At 44.7% G+C, this 23,650-nt stretch overlaps 1 protein-coding gene across 5 annotated transcripts in view; it reads left to right on the top strand.

The window, feature by feature from the left end:
- Nucleotides 1-23,650, top strand: part of LOC146061612 (uncharacterized) — a 447,354-nt gene that overhangs the window by 332,885 nt on the left and 90,819 nt on the right. For 4 of the 5 annotated variants that reach the window (XM_083174479.1, XM_083174510.1, XM_083174475.1 and 1 more), the window contains exons 10-14: nt 14,146-14,264; nt 14,398-14,529; nt 15,109-15,219; nt 15,459-15,587; nt 17,177-17,299. In XM_083174479.1, coding sequence (XP_083030605.1) covers nt 14,146-14,264; nt 14,398-14,529; nt 15,109-15,219; nt 15,459-15,587; nt 17,177-17,299 — 614 coding nt within the window. The remainder of the gene's footprint in view (nt 1-14,145; nt 14,265-14,397; nt 14,530-15,108; nt 15,220-15,458; nt 15,588-17,176; nt 17,300-23,650) is intronic. The other variant, XM_083174488.1, reaches the window with a different exon arrangement.

Below are 23,650 nucleotides of genomic sequence, written 5' to 3'. Positions count from 1 at the left end.
TGGTGAAAACACCACAATCGCAAATAGGAGGCGGTTGGTACTCCCGGTTTTTCGTGGTTCAGAAACCATCGGGGGGCTTCAGGGCGATATTAGATCTCCGGAAGTTAAATCCGTTTGTGCACGTAAAGTCCTTCAAAATCGAGTCCGTAAAAGTATGTTACCGGACTTAAAAGAAAATGCATACATGACCTCTATCGACCTCAAAGATGCCTATCTTCATGTTCCCATATGCTTGAGTCACCAGAAGTATCTAAGATTTTCTGTCAAAGGGGTGAGTTACCAATTTACGGCACTCCCATTCGGCCTAGCCACATCGCCCAGGACATTTACCACGGTGTTGGTCGTGCTAATTGCAAACTTAAGACTAAAAGGAATAATTTTATGGCCGGGAAGCGGTCATCTATTAGAATGAACTTAGGTCTACAGTCATTAGGTCGACCCCACTAGGTCGACTGGCAGGAAGGTCGACCTGACTTAAGGTCGCCATGGGCCAAGGTCGACATGACTTCAGGTCGAATTTGCATAAAGGTCGACATGATGAAGGTCGACTGGTCATAAGGTCGACATGGGTTTTTCACTTTTTTTTTTTTGAGCCGACATGTGCCGACAGGCGGTATTTCATGCCCTACCATCCACTAGGGCGTGGAGGAGGTTATTAAAGCTGCGAGCGAAGCGAGCCACCGTGCCCGAAGCATTGCGAGCGATGCAAGGGTCCGATTCTCATTGCCAACTGTGTCGACATTCGGGTAAAAAAAGTGAAAAACCCATGTCGACCTTTATGACCAGTCGACCTTCCTCATGTCGACCTTTATGCAAATTCGACCTGAAGTCATGTCGACCTTGGCCCATGTCGACCTTAAGTCAGGTCGACCTTCCTGCCAGTCGACCTAGTGGGGTTGACCTAATGACTGTAGACTGTAAGTGTGGTCTGACAGATGTACCGATTCCGTATGGCCATACTTAGACGATTTACTAATCATGGTGGAGACAAGAGAGTTGGCAGCAGAACACACCAGAGAAGTACTACAGTACCTGTCAGAACATGGCTGGCTTATAAACAGAAAGAAAAGCCAACTGGAACCATCAAACAGAATAAAGTATCTGGGGGTAATACTGGATACGCAGTATCTGAAAGTCAGCTTAACACCAGAGAGGCAACAGAAGATTGTCCAGTTGATGAGTTCTATGTTGGAGAAGTCAATAGTCTCAATGGAAGTGTGCAAGAAGATGCTAGGGCTGATGGCTTCGGCCTAGGAAACTGTACAATGGGCGAGATTACATACAAGGAAACTTCAGAGGTGTTTTTTAACCCAATGGAACGGCAACAACAAGGATCTGACACAGAAGATCATATCGTCGAGAAAAGCGAAAGAAGACATAAAGTGGTGGTCAAGCAGAGACAGATTGGAGAGGGGAAGATCAGGTGGTAGTTACCACGGATGCCAGCAGGGCCAGTTGGGGGGCAGTATGCGAAGGTCAGACAGCCCAAGGACGATGGACCGATTAGGAGAGAATGATGCATTCCAACCTCAGAGAAATTAGGGCGGTTCTACAGGCGTGCAAAACCTTCATAGAAAAACTGATGTACAAAGAAGTGATCATCAGATCGGACAATCAAGCCGTTGTATCATATATAAACAAGCAAGGGGGCACTCGGAGTTCAAGTATGATGCAGGAAGCAGAAGGGCTCCTGGTTTGGGCAGAAAACAATGTAAAGAACATGAGATCGATATACTTGGCAGGCAAGGACAACAGTATCGCAGATGGTCTGGGCAGGACTATATGCCTACCAGGCGAATGGGGCCTAAACAGAGATGGACCTGATAGAGAAATGGGGCAATCCTCAAGTGGATCTCATGACCTCATGGCAGAACAGGAAAGTCCACAGGTACTTTTCAAGGTTCCAGGATCCACAGGCAGAACAATGGGATGCACTAACAGCAGTATGGCCGAGACAGCTAGTCTATGCGTTCCCTCCCTTTCCAATAATTCCAAAGTTCTTAAGAAAGGTACAAAGGGAAAATGCGACAGTGATTGCGGTGCTACCTTTTTGGCCCAGGAGGTCCTGGTTTACTCAGCTACTCCATCTTGCAGTGGATGGGCCATGGAGGCTGCCACAGAGACCAGACATGCTGGTACAAGGCAAAGTACAACAGCATCAGCTGGTGGCCTGGAATCTGACGGCGTGGCTACTGAAACCAAGACGTTGTTAAGCAGAGGTTTTTCTAGACAGGTGGTGGACACCTTGCTTAAAGCTAGGAAAGCTACCACATCTTATACTTATTATAAAGTCTGGCCAAGATATGTTTCTTGGTGCAAAGAAAAAGAGAAAAAACCTGAGCAAATATCGACCATATTAGATTTTTTTACAGTGTGGTTTAGAAAAACGATTGGCAGTCAGTACACTGAAGGTACAAGTGTCAGCACTGGCAGCTATGCTTGACAGTAATATAGCAGATAATCGTTATATTCAGAGATTTCTTCAAGCAGCAAGGAAGATAAGACCCCGGTTTCACCAACCATTGGCACTATGGGACCTGAATCTGGTGCTGAATGCACTTACAGAGGGGCCATTCGAGCCGTTGCAAGAAAGTTCACTTAAGATGCTCACCTGGTGGTGATAACGTCAGCGAGAAGGGTATCGGAACTGCAGGCATTATGGGCGGAAGAGCCGTTCATGAATATGTTTGAGGATAAAGTAGTGCTGCACACAAATCCCCAATTCTAGCCCAAAGTGGTTTCAAGTTTTCATGTTAATCAAGAAATAGTCTTGCTTTTTTCTTTGTGCTAACCCAGTAAATAGTAAGGAAGCCCGGTTGAAAATGTTGGATGTGGTCAGAGCGCTGAAAATATATAAGCAAAAGACACAAAAACTTAGAAAGACTAAAAGTCTATTTATACTAACAGAGGGCAAGGACAAAGGGCAAGCAGCATCGAAGATAACGATTGCCCGAGGGATAAGAAGTTGCATTGTGGAAGCCTATAAAGCAAGTAATCAAGCGCCCCCAAAAGAGTTAATGGCACATTCGACGAGGGCAGTAGCAACCTCTTGGGCAGAGAAGGGTGCAGCTTCCATTACTGAGCTGTGCAAGGCTGCAGGATGGGCCTCGGTACACACCTTCGCCAGACACTACAGACTAGATGTCATGGTGTCAGCAGATGCCAAGTTTGGATGTAAGGTATTGTCTGCAGTAATATAAAAAAAAAGGTAAAAAAAGGGCATGTTAATTAGTACCGTGCAAGTTGCAATGTTTATATTCGGGTTCCCAGCCCAGTGACTTAACTGCTGGGGTATGACCCACAGGTGATGGCTGCCATGGGGAGGTAGAGGAAATATCAGATTCTTACCTGATAATGTGTTTTCCTCTACTCTACCGTGGCAGCATAGTTCCCAACCCGGTATTATGTTGTTATGCAATTAGCTGTTTATGTTTGAGAGTTAGAAAACAAAGACACAAGAGAGGAGGAGGCGTCTTTTTTTCCTTTCCAAACTCTACCCAATCAGGGAAAGAACCCACAGGTGATGGCTGCCATGATGGAGTAGAGGAAAACATATTATCAGGTAAGAATCTGATATTTTCCAGTTTTTGGAATATAATTTTTTTAACATACTTACCTGGTCCCACGATGGCCTTGGGGATCTTCTTCAGCGGTACCAGGGGCGCATTGGGCGAGTTTGCTCGCAGTGCACTCCTGGGACTGCTGAAGAAGATCCTGAAGGACACCGGGGGACTTGGTGAGTATGAAAAAAGAGGTGGGGTTTGGAATATTTCGGATAACAGCTCTTTGGATACGGGAGACTCGGCCTGTATTCATTTTGCCTGAACTTTTGTGACTGTATTACCACACTGAAGTCTGACCATGCCTATGGGGCTGTCTCTAAACTAGAATGCTGTTCGTACTCCTGCTCCCCCTGCCACGTCTGGTACCTCTCTGATGGTTCTGTCACCGCCTACTCACTCTGAACTGACCCCCACAGGTGATCCCCATTCCTCCTTTTGGATCATATCCTTCAGGCCATTGTTGCTTTGGAAAGACAGCATGGTGGGGTGCAGCAGGATGATTGGTTGATTTGAAGATGAAGGAGCTGATTGTCGGATCTCTGTCATGGTGGACCACACTGCGTCTGTGGCAGGGCAAATTGCAGCACTCTCCGCTGAAATGGCCATGTGTCATTCAAAATGATCTGTCCTGGAGGGTGGGCTTAGGAAAAATAACATGTGCCCTTTAGGCCTTCCGAATTGAGCTGATGGATCTAGTACATACGGTGCGATTGGCATTAAATTTTCTTTTCGATTTTGACTAAATAATTGAAATCTAATCAAATTCTAATGGTGTTAAGCTGCATTCGGTCCCGAATTGTACAGAAAAATAGACTTTGGACATGACTACATAGTACGGATCTGTGCTATATAGTCAGAATAAATCTCAATCGATTCGCAAGGCAGTCGCACCGGGTGTACGCCCCTTAAGATGTTCCTTAGAAAATGCCTGGTGCAGCTATTTGGCAGTGAAACCTTTCCTCTACGGGCAAATCTCCTTTCCTCTATTCCACCACTTTCCATGGCAGAGCCCCAGGCGTTTATTTCCTACACACTGCTGTGACATTAGGCCATCTGCATGGTCCCCTCAAGTTGGACAGCCATTTGATGACCGTTTGTTCTGATTTTGCCTTGGATGTGCAGAAGAGCCCCTCTAGATTTCTTCCAGTTGAACACAAGCTTCGCGACCAACAACTTCTGCAATACTTCTCATATTCATGTGGCGGTGGATGGTAGTGGCCTCCTCCTCTTCAATACTCCTGCTGAGGCCGGATGGAATGGTGTCTGCATCATAGATGTACCTTTGTGGGCGTTTCTGATCTCGTTTTAGCCCGGGGGACTCTCACAATATGTTTTTGTTTTCTTTTTTGTTTTTTTTTTATTATTTTTTCTCATGTTAAGCTATTATCTTTGGAAAAGTGGAGAGTGAATGAGTAATTATGAATTTTTGGGAGTTACCAGCTCATTAAATTCATAGGAGGGCCATGCTAGTGATGGCTTAGTTACGTGCCCTTTCTTCTATCCTTTGGTCCGGGCTTGTTGCTGCCTTTCCTCAAGTGGCATTGCTGCTCATTGATGTAAAGATTTTGGCAAATCTGTTGACTTGACTGGCTTAATTCTATCCCTGATACTGTTGTACACCCTGATCAAGGCGGTTTATGCCTGGTAACACCATTACCCCAAATCATAGGTTATCTCTTCTGTCATATGCCAGTTGTTGTCCCTGAGATGGTGGCGGTCTCTCTCTCTCTCTCTCTCTCTCTCTCTCTCTCTCTCTCTCTCTCTCTCTCTCTCTCTCTCTTCTCCTAATTTAGCTTGGGCCTCCTCTATTCTTTTTCGGGAATGTTGTTATACCCCTTTCAGACATACACAAAAATCCCGGGATTTTTCATGTGCACCCGAATATTCCCGGGACTAGCGTATGTCTAAAAGGCTATTCTCTGAATTTTAGTTAACTAAAATCCCGGGTCCTGCGCACCTTAAACTTGACTCAAGATTTAAAAAAAACAATGGGGGTTATTCTAGTCCATTCTTTCTGACAAAATCCTTCTTAGATGGACAAAACCATGTGCACTGCGGGTGGGGCAGATGTAACTTGTGCAGAGAGAATTAGATTTGGGTGGGGTTTTTCTTCAAAGTGATATCTATATTGAAGTGTAAAATCATGCAGTCAGTATTTTCCCTGCACAGAAACAAAATAACTCACCCAAATCTAATTCTCTCTGCACATGTTACATCTGCCCCCCTGCAGTGCACATGGTTTTGTCCATCTAAGAAGGATTTTATCACAAAGAATGGACTAGAATAAACCCAAATGTACTGAATTCTATATATACCCAATGTAACATTGGCTAAAAAAAGACATTAATCCATCGAGTTCAACCTATCTGACTTGTAGCTACTGACTTTGACTGAAGGTTCCCATACACAGTCCGTTCGTCGGATCCATTCGATACTTAATTAGTACACATCGCATCGCATGCATTGTGCATCCGATGCAATGGAAAGCTAGTACAAAAAGTATGTGCAGCACATACTTTTTGTACCGTACGATGAGATGCGTGGGAGCGCGCATCTCATAGTACAGAAAGGACGGCGCAGAACGGAGCGTCTATGGGCACCTTAAGTCATATCTATAGGATTCCCTTAGTGGCCAGAAATGTATCCAGTTTGGATGTAAATTCATGAACAGTAGTTGCTGTAATCATCCCACCGGCAATGAGTTCCAGAATGTTACTGCTCTAATGGTGAAGAATCTCTTCTTAATTCAGTACAGTATTTCCTTTCCCCGCGCCTCAGTACATGCCCGCGTGTCCTAAGTATAGGCCTGTTACTGACCAATCCTCTCCCAGTTCCATATGATCCCAATCCTGTATTAGACCATACTAATCATATCACCTCTCAACCTCCGTTTCTCCAGTGAGAACATAGTCAGCCTGGTTAACCTATCTTTGTATTCTAGTGATTCAAGACCTGTCACTAGCTTAGTCGCCCTTCTCTGTAACCTGTTCCAATTCATTTATGTCCTTTTTAAGGTGTGGTGCCCAGAACTGAACACAGTATTCCAAGTGTGGTCTCACCTATGCCTTGTAAAGAGCTACTATCATATTTGCATCCCTTGAATCCACTCTCTGTTTTTAATGCATGCCAGTGTCCGGTTTGCTTTTGCTATTGCACTTGAGCAGTGTGCCTGACTATTACCCAATGTTTCATCTATGATGACCCCCAAGTCCTTCTGTACAGCAGAATTCCATATAATAACTCCATTTAGCCTATGAGTAGCTTGTTCATTTTTGTTCCCATAATGAATTCATTTACATTTATCAACGTTAAACTGCATTTCTCCTTCATCCACTAGGTGGCACTGGAGATCTACAGAGGGGAATAGAGGGCGACCACTAGGAGCTTGGGCACTATAATAATTATAACACTGTGGCTAGCTCCTCCCCTCTACTTCCCCCTGCCTGGCAGTCTTAGAATGTGCCCAGGGAGCTGGGTGCAACGTTTTGCCCTCTAAGGGCAAATAGAAATTTTATTATTTTATTGATTTTTTTTTTTACATATGAGGACAGACAGGCAGCTTCTGCTGACTGCCTGTCTGCTTCGCGGGAGCTGCCGGGGGGGACCCCTGCGCCACTGCTTGCGGTCTGCGCGGGGTCCCCGGCTCCTTGGACCGCTGTCCCAGAGTGACTGGACGCCGCTGCGTGCGGCCGCGCCTCAGTCCGCACAGCCTCACCGCCGCCGGCCAGCAGGCAGGGTAAGTATATCCTGGCTCCCCGCTAGCAGGGGAGTTGGGTTTACGGGCGGTGTTTGTAGCGCGTCTTTTTCTAAAAAGCGCACCATAGATGGTGGGCGGAGCCTAACGCGCGGGACGAGTTCCCAGGACCCCCTGCGTTCCTCCTCACTGCCGGCGCCATTAATACAGCTCCGGAGCTCTCTCCTGCCGCGTCCTGCCTCAGGGAGGTCTCATCAACCACCGCTGACCTCTGTTCATCCCTGGGTCTGTGAGTAACACAGTGGGGTGATAGAGGTCTTTGCTAGAGAGCAAAGGCTGTGCTCAAATTATAGTCAGAGCCCTGCAGCGTTTTAACGCTGAGGGAAGTGCTGACTTGTGCTCTCTCTCTCCACTTGCACTTGCTTTTTTCTAACTGATTTACTTTAACTGTAGTGTGTGTGATGGCTGGGGGTTCTTCAAAGAAGCTGACGTGTAGAAGATGTCAGGCAAAATTCACCCCACAGGTGGAGGGAGCTGTACTGTGTGCAGAATGCACAGACACTCCAGTAACACCCCAGCAAGAGGTCCCTGTTTGGGCTTCTCAATTAACACAAGTGATTTCACATTTATCTGCTGAATTGTCAGCTTCTCATAGAGATAGAGAGACTGCTAGGTCTCAACAGGCCGAATTAACGTCGGCGGTGGAATCATTAACCAGGGTCCTTATCCCTAGGGATGCGGATCCTATAGCTCCGCCCCTTTTTGTCTAATGCGAGCCGTCTGCTCACGGATAGATTGGATGCATATGGGTCGGATGATGACACACCTCCTCTGGAGGAGGGACAGTGTCCTGACACCGACCCTATTGATATGTTACAAGTACAACCAGCCCCTGAGCCGGTTTCACATGGATTAGAAGACCTTATTGCTAAGGTTAAGTCTACCTTAAAAGTAGACGACGAGGCTGCTCTTCCAGATCGCCCTCAAATATTTGGTAAGCGTTGCAGACAGGCGGCTGCCTTCCCAGTGTCTGAGGAATTAGACCAATATTTGAAGGATGCATGGCTTCATCCAGATAGACGTTTTCAGGCCTCCAACAAATTCTTAACTGCATACCCTTTTCCTGCAGACAGTAGAAAATTATGCGAGACTCCACCTTCAGTGGACCCATCGGTCTCCCGTCTCTCTAAGAAAACAGTCCTGCCTATCCCGGGAACATCCTCGTTGAAGGAGACTTCTGACAAGAAGCTGGAAGCCACCCTTAAGAACATCTACACGGCTGCGGGTTTGGTACAACGTCCTGCACAAGTGGGATGCTGGGTGAACAAAGCGATGGAGGCCTGGGCAACCCAGATTTATGAGAATCTCGGTAACGATCCAGCGGCAGGTGAGTTAGTGGCTTTAGCGGACCACATAAAAGAAGCCGCTGCTTACCTTGTAGAGGCTTCTTCAGATGTGTGTATATTGGCATCCCGCATCTCCGCTCTGTCCATTTCGGCTCGCAGAGCCCTCTGGCTACGCCAATGGCAGGCAGATGCGGAATCCAAAAGAGCAGTGGAGGCTCTGCCCTTTCAGGGGGAGTGTTTGTTTGGGCCGGAGCTGGACAAGATGATTTCCCAGGCCTCGGGGGGGAAATCATCTTTCTTACCTTCTGCAGCTCCTCCTCCTCCTCCTAGGAGGCCCTTTCAGGGACCGTCCTTTCGATCCTTTCGCCCTACGGCAAGATTCCGGGGGCGTGCGAGAGTTGACCTTTCTGGTGGCAGAGGATACAGAGGTCGGGGAAGAGGTGTCGCTTACACAGCACACCAGGACGCCAAACGGCCCCAAAACCCTCTTCATGACACACCTCAGCCCCACTTAGGGGACACCAGGGTGGGGGCGCGGCTGCGCCTCTATCATCAGGTCTGGTGTCTCTCCAGTCAGGATGCTTGGGTCACAGAATCTGTGACCTATGGATGCAAAATAGATTTTCAAAAGAAGCCTCCAAACCGCTTTTTCACAACCGGTTTGGCAGCTTCTCTCGACAGAGGTGCAGCCCTTTTGCAGGTAGTTCAAAAGCTCTGTCGGATGGGAGTAATTATCCCGGTTCCCTTGTAACAAAGAACACAGGGCTTTTATTCTACCCTTTTCCTCGTACCGAAGCCGGACGGCTCCACACGACCCATTCTGAACCTGAAACATCTCAACCCCTACCCGAGAGTGGTAAAATTCAGAATGGAATCTTTACAATAAAATCTCAACTCCAACCCTCACAGAGGTTACTGTTCCTAGGAATGATACTGGATACGGTACAACGGAATATCTACTTACCAGAGGACAAGATTACTTCTCTTAAACTCTTGGTTCGGTTAGTGCTACAACACAGACAAGTCACAGTGTTTCTGTGCATCCGCCTGTTGGGAAAAATTGTAGCAACATTCGAAGCGGTCCAGTACGGTCGGTTCCGTTCAAGACCATTCCAGCTCTGCCTACTCCGTCAGTGGTCAGGTTCTCATCTCACACTCCATCGGAGAATCACTCTATCTCTTCGGGCGCGCCTCTCATTGACGTGGTGGCTCACCTCCCGAAATCTTCTTCAGGGGAAGCGATTCGGAATATGGGACTGGACGGTTCTCACCACGGATGCCAGTCTCCGCGGTTGGGGAGCAGTCGTGCTCGAACATCAATTCCAGGGTCTGTGGTCTCCACTGGAAGCCTTACTCCCGATAAACATTCTGGAACTCAGAGCAATATACAATGCTCTGTTGGAAGCCTCAGATCTTCTTCGGAGCAAAGCAGTCAGAGTACAATCCGACAATGCTACAGCAGTAGCATATGTAAACAAACAGGGAGGAACACGCAGTCACGCCGCAATGAAGGTGGTCAGCCGGATATTACTCTGGGCGCAGGATCATCTCCAAGCAATCTCAGCAGTATTCATCCCGGGAGTAGAGAACTGGGAAGCCGACTATCTCAGTCGACACGACATTCACCAGGGAGAATGGAAGCTTCATCAACAGGTCTTCCAGAGACTCATACATCGGTGGGGATGCCCTCCGATAGACCTGATGGTCTCCCGCAACAACCATCAACTTCCGAGATATTGTGCACGGACGCGGGATCCAGCAGCGGAAGGGATAGATGCGCTGACGATGCCCTGGCGTTACCAGTTTGTTTACATCTTCCCGCCATTTCCAATGTTACCACGAATTCTGCAACGCATTCGCAGAGAATCAGTCACAGTGCTTCTAATAGCACCGGACTGGCCTCGCAGGTCGTGGTACACCACGCTCACAGCTCTACTAGTAGAAGAACCATGGCCTCTACCGCTGCAGCACGACCTGCTGTCACAAGGTCCCTTTGTCCATCCGGACTTACAGCGGCTTCATTTGACGGCCTGGCTACTGAGAGGACAATCCTAAGAAGAGCTGGGATTCCTTCAGCAGTGATTCCTACTATGTTACGAGCTAGGAAGGAAGTCACCTCCATTCATTACCATCGCATATGGAGGGCGTACATTTCATGGTGTGAGAGTCGTAGCGTATCACCAAGATTTTTTCAAATTGGCGCGTCTTCTACTCTTCCTCCATGCGGGCCTTACTGCAGGTTTACGCCTGGGATCCCTGAAAGTCCAAGTCTCTGCTCTTTCCATTTATTTCCAGAGAAAATTAGCCCTGCTGCCACAGGTGCAAACTTTCTTTCAGGGAGTGTTGAGAATTCAACCTCCCTTCCGGACTCCCACATCACCATGGGATCTTGATCTAGTCCTCTCTTTTCTACAGTCTCCACTGTTTGAACCTTTTAGAAGTAGTGGAGCTAAAATACCTAACATGGAAGACAGTTCTTCTGCTGGCCTTAGCCTCAGCTAGGCGGGTTTCAGATTTGAGCGCATTATCATGTCGCCCACCATTCCTTATTTTTCACGAAGACAGAGCAGAGCTATGGACAAAGGCGTCCTTCCTACCAAAAGTGGTGTCCTCTTTCCACATAAACCAGCCCATTGTGGTTCCTGCGTTTACAGAGGATTCCAGTGATTCTAACTACCTGGACGTGGTACGGGCCCTCAGAATCTACATTTCCAGAACAGCTTCTGTGAGAAAGACCGATTCTCTATTTGTACTTTATGACATCTCAAAAAGAGGTTGGCCTGCCTCCAAACAGGCTTTGGCCAGATGGATTCGCCATCTGGCCAAATGTGACGGCATCACAAGTGCCTCCTTCGCCTATTACGGCACACTCCACACGCTCAGTAGGTCCTTCGTGGGCGGCTGCCCGAGGGGTCTCGGTTCTTCAATTGTGTAGGGCCGCCACTTGGTCCGGACAAAGAACCTTTATCAAATTTTATCGATTTGATACTTTTGCGGCCCAAGCTTCACAGTTTGGCCGTGCAGTGTTGGAAGGATCTCAGCGCCGTCCCGCCCGTAATGGGAGTAATGGGAGCACTGTAGATCTCCAGTGCCACCTAGTGGATGAAGGAGATAAAGGGATTTGTGTACTTACTGTTAAATCCTTTTCTCCGATTCCACAGGTGGCACTGGACACCCTCCCGGCGCTGCTCTTCCTTCAGTTCAGATATACAGGACAGTTATTACAGGGTAATTCAGGTTGTTAGTGAAAACCCCTGGTCACTTCAGTTGTTTGGTTGACTCTGTTTGAAAGTAATTTCTATTTTCTTCTGTCCTACAGTTTCTAGAGTGCATGTTTTATGTGTGATGGTTACCCTCCTCTCGGAAGTATGTTGCATCTTCCAGCCTCCTCCGGGCACAATTCTTTAGACTGCCAGGCAGGGGGAAGTAGAGGGGAGGAGCTAGCCACAGTGTTATAATTATTATAGTGCCCAAGCTCCTAGTGGTCGCCCTCTATTTCCCACTGTAGATCTCCAGTGCCACCTGTGGAATCGGAGAAAAGGATTTAACAGTAAGTACACAAATCCCTTTTTTCCACCTTTCCAGTTTAATTAAGTCACTTTGTAGTGTTTCCACATCCTCTCCTGAGTCAATTTCCTTACTCAATTTTGTGTTGTCCGCAAATATTGCAGTTTTACTCACTATGTCACTTCCAATATCATTAACAAATGTATTAAACAAGGTGGGTCCCAATATTGAACCTTGTGGGACTCCAATTTGGACCTTACCCCAGCTGGAATGTATGCCATTTACCACCAATTGTTCCTGATTGTGCAACCAGTTTATAATCCAATTACAAATTTTATCTCCTAACCCTAAATTACCCAGTTTCATTAATAACCTTTTATGAGGCAAAGTGTCAAAAGCTTTAGCGAAATCAAGCAGTATTACATCAACAGATTTCCCTAAGTCAAGCTCCCTACTGACTTCCTCATAGAGGCTAATTAAATTAGTCTGACATGATGTATTTTTGCCAAACCCATACTGAGCCTTATTTAGCACTTTCTCCCGTTCTAAGAAATTTTGTATACTATCTCTTATTATTCCTTCTAATATTTTCCCCACAATGGATGTAAGGCTGACCGGTCTATAATTTTCAGGGCTAGTTTTGCTACCTTTCTTCCATATTGGTACTATGTTAGCTATGCCCCAGTCCCTTGGTACCATCTCCGAGTTTATTGATTCCTTGAATATCAGGTATAACGGTAGTGCTATAACAGAACTCAATTATTTTAGTATCCATGGGTGTATTTATCCAGGCCAGGAGATTTTTTACTATTTAGGTTTTGTAATCTATTTTTGACTATTTCCTAATTCAAACATACAGTTTGGGAGCAATCAAGAGCCGAGCATTTAATTTGTGGGAGATCTTCGGAAGATTTTCCCTTGTAAATACGGAAGCAAAAAAATCATTGAATAATATGGTTTTCTCTTTTCCTTGTATTACCAGGGTACCCTTATTATTGTTTAGTGGCCCAATATTTTCCTTCCTTAACCGTTTCCCGTTTATATAACTGTATAATTTTTTTTTGGATTAGATTTGCTATCTGCGGCTATTTTACATTCAGTCTCTAATTTAGCCATCTTGACTGAGTTTTTCTTATTACATTCTTTATATGCGGCAAATGATTTTGGTGTCACATCTTGTTTAAACGTTTTGAATGCCCTCCTATTTTTTTTAGCTATTTCACATTTAATTTTGCTGTTAAGCCACATCGGTTTCCTTTTGACATTTGTTCTTTTATTTACCGTAGGAATAAATTTCAGTGCCCTCCAGCAGTATTTTTTTTTTAAGTTTGCCACCTATAGTAGTATCCATACCTCTAAATAATTCCTTCCAGTTTATATACTTTAAGGAATCCTCAATCTTACCAAAGTTTGCGTTTCTGAAATGTAAGGACCTAGTTGCACCAATATAATTATCTTTGTTAAAATCTTAATAAAATGTGATCATATTGTGATCACTGTTCCCCAATGTCTCCCTTATGGTTATGTCCCGTTGTTGCTTATAAAGAGATCCAGGATATTGTTATTTCTGGTTGGACTTTCAATAAATTTATACAAATAGTGGTCATTTAGGGCATCCAATAAAACATTTTCCTTAGCGGTACTACTTGACCTATCTTTCCAATTTATTTCTGGGTAGGTAAAGTCACCCATAATAATAATGGCCCCTAAGCTGGCCGCTTTTCCCACCTGTAGCAAGAGGTCTTTTTTACTCCTCTGTATTTATGTTGGGTGGTTTATAACCTATTGCTACTGTAATTTTTTTAGCCCCTTTTAATATTATCTGTGATTTCTACCCACACCGATTCTACCGACTCCATCGTGCTCTTGTATATGTCCTCCCTTATGTATGTTTCTAAGGATGGTTTAACATATAAACATACCCCCCTTGTGGACCTAGTCTAGTTTTTAGGTTCTTGTAGGCTCAGATCTTGACTAAAAACCTCTGAAAGATCCATGGATGGAATTAATGACCAATGTGTTTTCTTATATTTAGAAACCCCAAACAGGGTGTATGGTGATCACCTGCGGGAGCTGGTGGAGAAAAGTCTTCTAGCCTTTGAGACTGACGAGGCTTCTCGCAAAACAAAGCTTGTGATGGAGACACAGCTAGAGGTCAGTAAGTCTGCAGAAAGCTGGGTCGGACATGTAGCACCGTACCGCTTGAGGTAACCTAAATATTCTCCCAATTAATGTCCTCAGTAAGTGCCCCAAGTGGAGTGTCCCAGAATCCTTTTCTTCCTCTCAGGGCTTAAATACGGTGGAGATACAGCAAAAGCCGAAGGAGTGTGAACAGACGAAAGAAGAAGAGCAGAGTAGATTACAGGAGATGGTAACGGAGGAGGACTGTGAGCCGTCGTCTGACAGAAGCAGAGATGAGGTGAGTCGGGCACTTGCCAGGCTGCCACCTGCTGGCTGAATGTGTGTGGATAGGTTGGTGTGACACTGGGCCGCGGTGTGACGAATAGACTAATGCGGAGAAAGTGAAGATTCTGTACCACGTGCTCTGTAAGCAGCTGGGATTCCTTTCAAAGGTTCATCTAGAACTTAGAATATTTTTTCTAAAAGTGCATTAAAATAGTCCAGTAAAAAATCCAGTTTTGAGAGAGGACATCTGGGTATATGCAAAAAAGTGTTGCTCATCAGCCAAGCGGCCTGGGAGAATAGTCAGGAACGGACTGTACACTGCTTGTAAGATCTTCTCTCCGTGTGTCCGCAGCACTGGAGTTCCTGTACGCTAGCACCTGTGCGTTCCTTTCAGCTGTATTACACTCCAAAGTGTTATCCCGTGACCTCCTTTTATTGTTGTAGACATCAGAGGGCTCACAGAGCACCGCAGCGCTGGTGCCCTTATTGTAGTGCACTTTTATGATGAGAAGACTGTTCATCCATTATGTTTTACACTGAAATGCTAATGCAAGGTGGTGCTCTAGAGCTGACGTATCTCCTCTCTCCTCAGAAGGAAGAGCCAAGCCAGGAGAAGGCTGAGGACTGTGTCTTTCAGATCGGGTTACAGGAAGAACCGATTCCGTCGAAAAAGAGGAAGAAATCTGCCTCTGAAGAATCTCCGGTAACAGAACCCAATAAATATAAGTAACGTGAAGTGCGACAGTGGGAGGGGAGGATGGCATAGAGACGGGTCACCGCTCAGTACATTATATAAGGGTCTTAGATCTTATATAGAGTCTGTACAGGCAGAACCAGAGGCTCCTGGGTTAGAAGCGTCACTATGTCCATGGCAAGGGAATGTGCAATACGGAATAACCTTTTTCTATGAAATGTCCCAGAATGCTTTTCTCTGTCCATTAGGATTCAGGGTTGTTGGTGGACATATTGAGGGGGCAGGAGAATAGAGACCGGCAGGAGACAGAAGAGGAGTGGAGATTACAGGTGATGGTAACGGATGAGGACGATGAGACGTCACCTGGCAGAGATAAGGTGAGTCAGATGCTGACCAGTGCGCCACCTGCTGGCTGTATGTGTTAAGCTTTTGTAGGGGTTCAACTGTACTCGGACTCCTATAAAAATGCATGCAATGTTCTATTAAATGTTAGTCCTATGGCCGTGATGTTCACAACCTCAGCGGGACTATCCCTGTCACCCTGTGGTATAAATGCCTCCCGTATAAATCACCACGGGTGAACACTTGTAGTGGAGCCAATATCCTGATAAGTCAGGATTTATTAACAATTAGTTAGAGGGTCAATGTTTGAGGCTGAGCATGGAATAATGCAGTTATTGGATGAAGGGTGAACACTGTGCAATAAGAAAAGCCCCTTCAGGTGGCCGCATTAATGCAGCAAAGACATACCGGTTCTCCTGAGTTTTGTCATTGGTTACATTAACTATGGGCCCCAGTGTTTAAAAAATTATTCGCTGCATGTATGTGTGTGTGTGTGTGTGTATGTATGTGTATATATATATATATATATATATATATGTGTGTGTGTGTGTATCAATAAGTACCTGTGTTTGAAGACAGGTGGCATTGCTGAGGAAAGTTGGTATTCCTATCCTGTATTACCATCTTTCAAACAACGCCATACGAAATTTCAGATTGATTCATAGGTTAGGTTTTTTCCCCATGACAATGCACCAGCTCCCTCATCCGGAATTCTTCTTTATTTCTATTCCCAAACCTTAAAACCCGGCTCGCGGGGAAAAAAATTCAGCTCAATCAAGGAGACGGAAGCCCATTTGATTTTGAGAAATCATATTTTTTAGAGGGTTTAAAGAAATGGCAGGGACGTTCGGAAAAGTGTATTGCCGTGAAAGGAGCTTTTATAATGAGCCGGGCTGTAGGTGCCACTATTGGCTAACAGACATCACCTGACCGGAAAGTACTTAACCTGAAATAAAAACCCAGAGCAGAGAGCAGCGGTCATGAAAAAGGATATCCGGGTATATTCGAAACACGTGGATCATCAGCCAAGCGGCTCGGGGTAATCGGCAGGAATGGACTGTACCGCTATCTCCATGTATGTGCCGTGCCGGAGTTCCTGTACGCTAACGTCTGTACGTCCCTTTGAGCTGTATCACACTCCCGAAGCTTTGTCCTGGGACCCCCTTCTTTTTTTACTTTTTTTATGAATCCTGCTGTATTGTGGACCTGCGTGACGTGTTTTCAACCGACCGCCTCCAGCTTGGTATAATCCTAGAAATCATAATACGCATGCGGCGCAGAAATACAGTGGTAGTTCGGGATCCTACTTCTAAGTGATAGCCGACTGTATTAGGTACAGGAACATCCTTTTTCCAAAGATACTGTGTAATGGAAGTGTTTTATTACACCTCTAAAAAGAGCGACTTTCAAATCCGCTGCTGACCCTGAAGGGTAAATCCACCTGCGTGAGATGGAATGGAAGTGCGATTAGATAGGCCTGACATCGCAGGACTCACTGAGAATAATGTGTGCACTGTCGCGCTGGTGCCCTTATTGCACTGCACTTTTATGATGAGTAGACTTTTACACTGAAAAGCCAATGCCAGGTGGCGGTCTAGAGCTGACATATTTCCTCTTCCCTCAGAAGGAAGAGCCAAGCCAGGAGAAAGCTGAAGACCTTGTTGTGGGGAACGGGTCAGAGGAAGAGGAGGAACAGGCTCCATCTAAAAAGAAGATGAAGAAGAAATCTGTCCCTGAAATATCTCCGGTAACAGAACCCAATAAATATAAGTAACCCCTACGGGCGCTCCTCGCACCGTTGTAAGGGGCTCCGCCCTCTTAACCTGTGAGCGGCTTTACTGCGTGAAATATGGTTTGTGCTGGGGGGGGGGGGGTGGGTTGGGGAAATACTGCGGGTGACAGGGCTGCTGCTTCGCCACACAGGGCCGGACTGTATTGTGGCTGGCAGTGGTGACCGTGCTGATGTGTGGGGCTGGCAAGGCTAAGGTCAGGGTGATGGCTGTCACCTCCAGCAACTGGTCGCTGGTCCTGCAATAATAATATAATGTTACAGATGGGTCTTCTCCCATCTTGGCAGGGGATGGCGCTGGCGTCGCCAGCCGCCATCCCCCGCCAGCGCCATGGCCATGGCGACGGCGCTTCCATCCGTTCCCACGGGTCCCCGCCGGCTTGCCGGCGGTAACCCGGGGTCCCCGCCGCCTGCCCGCACCCCCCCCCCCCTAACCCTGTCTGTCTCCCTGAGGCGGAGACAGACAGGGTTTCCGTCTCAGTCTCCTCGCTGGCGTGGCTGCTGGCGGGTCGCCAGCGCGTACGTTCTGGCGACCCGCCAGCAAGGATGGGAGAAGACCCATCTGTACATTACATGGGGGGGGGGGACTGGGGGCAGAGTGCCATGTACCTCACTAACCTTAGTAGTATTGGCTCCATTAGGGAGCTTGTTTGCACATCTGCACACCAATTAAATACGGTATTTTTAGGAAAGGCCCCAAATAATCTGATCAATGGAGGGGGTGCTGTTCCCAGCAGTCAAGTATACAATAATTTTTAGGACAAGAGAAAAAAGGGACTGTTGTGTGGGGGACGCACTAAGAAAACAAGGAATCATAAAATGTAACTTTTATTTATTAAATTATTAATATTCCCAAAATTTACTGTATGGGAATGGGATTAGCAGCGAAAAATAGGGGTTAAAAATCTTTTACATACAAACATACATTGTGCTCAAAGAAAGAAATAGTGTTTTAAAATCGTGTTTGAATCCAATTCGAAAAATGTTAGTTTAATTTCTGTCAGTGACGCTGTGCAACATGTAATTTCTCCCTCTGTGCCTCTGTGGGTAACCGTTTATGATGATGTAACAGGCTTCTGCTGGTATAGTGTGTCAATAAAGAATTTTATATACTATCCAATATAGATCTCTGAAATGTTTTGTGTTTTATTGCTTTATGTTTATTTTTCCACCATTTGGTGCCACCTATTGGTGGTTGATCATATTGCATTCATTTCATCAAGTAAGGGGCTTGTTGGAAATATCTTTATTTTTTTACCTTTTACTCATAAATGATCCTTCGGTGCCACCTACTGGTGGTAGATGGTAGAACACTGGTTTTCAGTTTAATTTACGCAAAGGAATTTTATTATAACAGACACAAGATTTATCAGAGTAAGAAATAATTCTTGGATATTTTTTGGGAAGCAGAGTAATCGATTACACACAGGATCAGGGGTATCTGTATAGATATATGGGTACACTTAAGCAAATATGCTACTCAGGTGTACTTATTTATTTATTAACAGTTTCTTATATAGCGCATACAGATTACGCAGCGCTTTACAGAAAATATATGAACATTCACATCAGTCCCTGCCCCAGTGGAGCTTACAATCTATATTCCCTACCACATGCACACACACACAGGCATTCTAGGGTTAATTTGTTGGAAGCCAATTAACCTATCTGTATATTTTTGGATTGTGGGAGGAAACCGGAGTACCCGGAGTAAACCCACGCAAGCACGGGGAGAATATACAAACTCCACACAGTTAGAGGCATGGTGGGAATTGAACCCATGACCTCAGCGCTATGAGGCAGTAATGCTAACCATTACACCATCCGAGCTACTTATGCGCTCTGGTGGACATATTCTATATAATCTGTGGAAGACTTATCCCTTGCTGCTCTCGGATGTTTTGATATTTGGCTGGTTGATGCCCAATAAAGGTCACTGTCTGTCTCACCCTAGGTGTGATATTCTAACACCTGGGATGTCTAAATTGCGCACTATTTACACTGGCATCACATTATTTCTAATACATTTCAATAAACAAACATAACATTTCCATTAGGAACCAACGCAAGCGTTTCGCTGACTTAATCAGCTTCATCAAGGCCAACCTGATTGCCCCAGCTGGCTTATATTTATTCATTGATAGCCCACCAATGGGAACACTGTCCCTGTGTCATGTGTACATTGTGTCCAATCATGGGTCTGTTTTAATTCTCAGGTACCACCCCCTGGATTTAATCTATTCATGTCTGGAGGCTGACGTAGTCATGTGATTGCACTCCTGCATCACGTGGTCGGCGCCACGTGATCGGCGTCCGGTCGTAACATGGTCATCTTATTGAAGCATATTCGGGCTGATAACCATGTGACCGCCCTACGTCTATCTCCTACATATTCTCAGTGCGGTCATGTGACATAGACAATCACATGGTGCGACATGTGACTATCAGCCAATCACGGCATTCATCTATCTTTTACCAGGAAGTTATTGTATTTTTTGTCCCAGAGCCCCAACGCCGGAATCAGCATGATGTAAAACACTTATGGTTGGTATATTGATTATTTGGGATGTTCTTACACAAATAAAATCTGTCAATTAATATTTTTCATGTCTCCAATATCCTCCTTATTCATACCTCCCAACTGTCACGATTTTAGAGGGACAGTCCCGATTTTCGGGTCCTGTCCCGCTGTCCCACCCGCGGCAGGCATTGTCCCGCTGCGGGGGGTGGCAGTTGGGAGACCCCCCAATCTAGTAGAATAGACGCTGTGCGCATGCGCACAGCGTCTATTCTCGTATGAAAATGAGGTTGCGGCTAATTAGCATAAGCCGCACCCTCATTTGCATACGCCCCGCCCCCTTTTCGGGCGCTAGTGTCCCTATTTCTTCACATCAAAAGTTGGGAGGTATGCTTATTTGATGGATGGTTATAGATGTTTATATTTAAGTGGAAGACTATATTAGTACCAAAACGCCTATCAAATAGACAGCAAGCTGGGTGTAGTGCCCATTGTAATATAGCAACAAAATTTTAGCATGCATTAAAAGGGGCATGGAATCTAGGGACTCGAGAGTAATCATGCCACTGTATAAAGCATTGGTGAGACCGCACCTCGAATACGGTGTACAATTCTGGGCACCGCACTATAAAAAGGACATCATTGAATTAGAAAAAATCCAGAGACGAGCAACAAAGCTTATTAGGGGAATGGAGAACTTAAGCTACGAGGAAAGATTAAGCAACTTTGGACTTTTTACATTAGAAAAGAGACGCTTAAGGGGGGACATGTACAAATATATCAGGGGCCAATATAAGGAACGGTCACACACCCTCTTTTCTACTAGAAAGGAGTCTAGGACGCGAGGGCATGAGTATAGATTAGAAGAACAAAGATTTTGTTCAGCTAGAAGAAAAGATTTCTTTACAGTCAGAGCAGTCAAACTTTGGAACTCTCTTCCTGGAGAGGTGGTGTCGGCAGACACATTAAATACATTCAAAATAAGGTTGGACAAACACTTATTGGTTAAAAACATCCATGGGTACATATGAGAAATATAATCTATGTTGAACTTGATAGACGCAAGTCTTTTTTCAGCCTTACCTACTATGTAACTATGTAGTCATCCACCTCATTTCATATGGATAACCCACTGATAGAGTTTATATCAGGTTTAATAAGGTAATAATAATTGCCTATAGTTTCTTATATTCATGGGTGCTATTAAAATATCATGAATAATAAAGTGCAAGTGAGTGTGATTGAAAGCAGATTGGTGAATTGAAGAATGACACCTGGTGAAATATTGTATCAAAATAGCTTGATACGTGTATTGTGACTTTCATACATATGTTGTGTGTTATTCCAAAATGGAGTGAGAATGTGTCCATATAAATAGGTGCCAGGATTGAAAGTATGCTGAAGAATGTTTTGAAAGTTTAGAAAAAATGAGTGGGGAAGTCTTTAAATGAAACCACTACAAATCGTGCCATAATAAAACAAAACAAACTTGTTGATAGTGTCGGTGCCTGGAACAGGGATTGAAAGAAAGAGGAAAGGAAGAAAATTTATAAGATATAAAGTGGAGAATTATATATGAGTGAAGAAATCTAAATAACTTGTCCATAGTGCTATTATGTGTGTAAGAAAAACCTTTTTATTGAAATTCACATTGAATTCACTGATTCTGTGAAAAAGAGCAATATTTGAAGGGCTGTCCATTGATCGATTATCTATAATAAGATATTCAGGGAGGATCCATTATTGAACCATTCAAATTAAAAATCATATTCATTATGGATAGTGGGTTTCTGAGGGGTGAGGTTCTTTAAAGAGAAGGGGAGGGGGAATAATATAGGGGGAGCAAAAAAGAGAAAAAATATAATTTGGGGGAATAATATAGGGGGAGCAAAAAAGAGAAAAAATATAATTTGTGTTATGCCATCTTTTGGTCATTAGTTCATATTATACTATATTTATGTATTGGTCATCATAGTTTTACGGGTCCATGACAGGGCTCCTGGGTGGATTATATCCCATATCGGTGGTTATGGTAAGTATACTTCTTAAGTTTTCTTGTTGGGTTTGTTTTTGTTTTTTTAAATAATTTTCTTGTTTGAATGTGATGGTTGATCCTTATGACATGACTAGGACTCCCCATCATCAAGAAAAAAAGAAAAAGAAAGAAGATTGGTGGTATCACATCTCTCTTCACCACACCAAGGAATAATTGTATGTGTTACTGTCAGTTTGATTGAGTCTTTCTTTCAAAAAGAGGTTCTGAAAGAGAGAGGACTATCAAACAAAAAGAAGAAAGAAGCCTCCTGATATCAAGTTATCAGTCAGAGGAAGGATACATAGCTATTTGCTTCATTCAATCCTTTTGGAAAAAGACTATCGAGGAGGAAAATCATTTTGATCTCAAACTGTAATAATTGTCTGTCCATGTCTCCACCTCGTATACCCAGTTGTATGTGTCTCATTCCAAAGGCTTTGAGGCCACTTGGATCTCCATTGTGTTCCCGCAAAAAGTGCTTTGCCACTGAGGTAAGATTTTTAAATTTCAGGGTGTCTGTTCAAGGATTCTGTATCTTTCCTACATGCTCCAAAATGCGGATCTTCAGAGGCCTGGATGTCTTCCCTATGTAGATTTTTCCACAAGGGCACTCCAAATGGTATACTGTGCCTACAGTCGTGCATATTATTAGATTTTGAATTTTCCAGACTTTGGAGTTCTTGTCAGTAAAGTCTTCTTTGGAGATCATGTATTTACATGCCTTACAGTGGCCACAGCTTTTTGAGCCTTTTTTATTAAATCTGGGTTCACATATTCGTGGTAGATGGCTTTGAACCAGGTGGTCCTTAATATTTCGTGATCTCCTCCAGCTTGTCTGTATCTTAGGTGGTAGGATTGTTTTGAGATCTTTATCTACCTTCAAAATGTCCCAATGTTTCTTGAGGATATGGTTAATTTCTTTCCAGTAGACATTGAAGGTACCCACAAATCTTATGGAGTCAGTATTGTTCTTAATTCTGGGTTTTAACAAAGTTTCACGAGGAAGGGCTTCAACCTGTTTAGTTGCTTTTTTTACAAGTCTGTTACTGTACCCTCTTCTTTTGAAACGGTCCTGTAGTTCTTGTTCCCGCATTTGAAAAGTGTCAGGATCTGAGACGTTCCGTTTTATTCTCATTAATTCCCCTTTCGGGATAGCTCTAATGGTGGAGGGTAGATGAGAACTTTCGGAGTGGAGAATGCTATTTGTAGATTTTTTTTACGATAGAGATCTGTGGAGATGGTACCTTCCTCGTTTAGCCTAATTTTCAGATCAAGGAAGCTGATCTCTTTTTGATTCATCTCAGAGGTAAGTTTCAGGTTTAGTTGGTTGTTGTTTAAAATCGCCAGGAATTCAATGGTCCTAGTTCACCCTCCCACAGGAACAGGACATCATCAATGTATCTGAAATACATTAGAATGTTTTCCGTATACTTTTCCATGGCTTCATGGAACACCACTGCTTTCTCCCACCACCCCAGGTAGAGGTTGGCATAGGTAGGCGCACAAGCCATCCCCATAGCTGTCCCTCTAACCTGGAGGTAGTGGGATTCCTGACACACAAAGAAATTTCTGGTAAGTATAAACTCCAGGACTTCAAGAAGGCATTCATTAAAATCAGATTGAGTTCCCATGTTTAGGAAGTATCTGACTGCCTGCACACCCAGCTCATGATTGATGCTGGTGTACAGGCTCTCTACATCACAGGATACCAGCCATACTCCAGGATTCACCGACATGTTCTGTAATTTAATCAATA

Source organism: Crinia signifera, chromosome 1, assembly GCF_055691185.1.
Source record: "Crinia signifera chromosome 1, ASM5569118v1, whole genome shotgun sequence".
Classification (NCBI taxonomy): Eukaryota; Metazoa; Chordata; class Amphibia; order Anura; family Myobatrachidae; genus Crinia; species Crinia signifera.
Note: the sequence above shows the minus strand (reverse complement) of the source record. Positions and strands in the feature narration are given on the sequence as shown.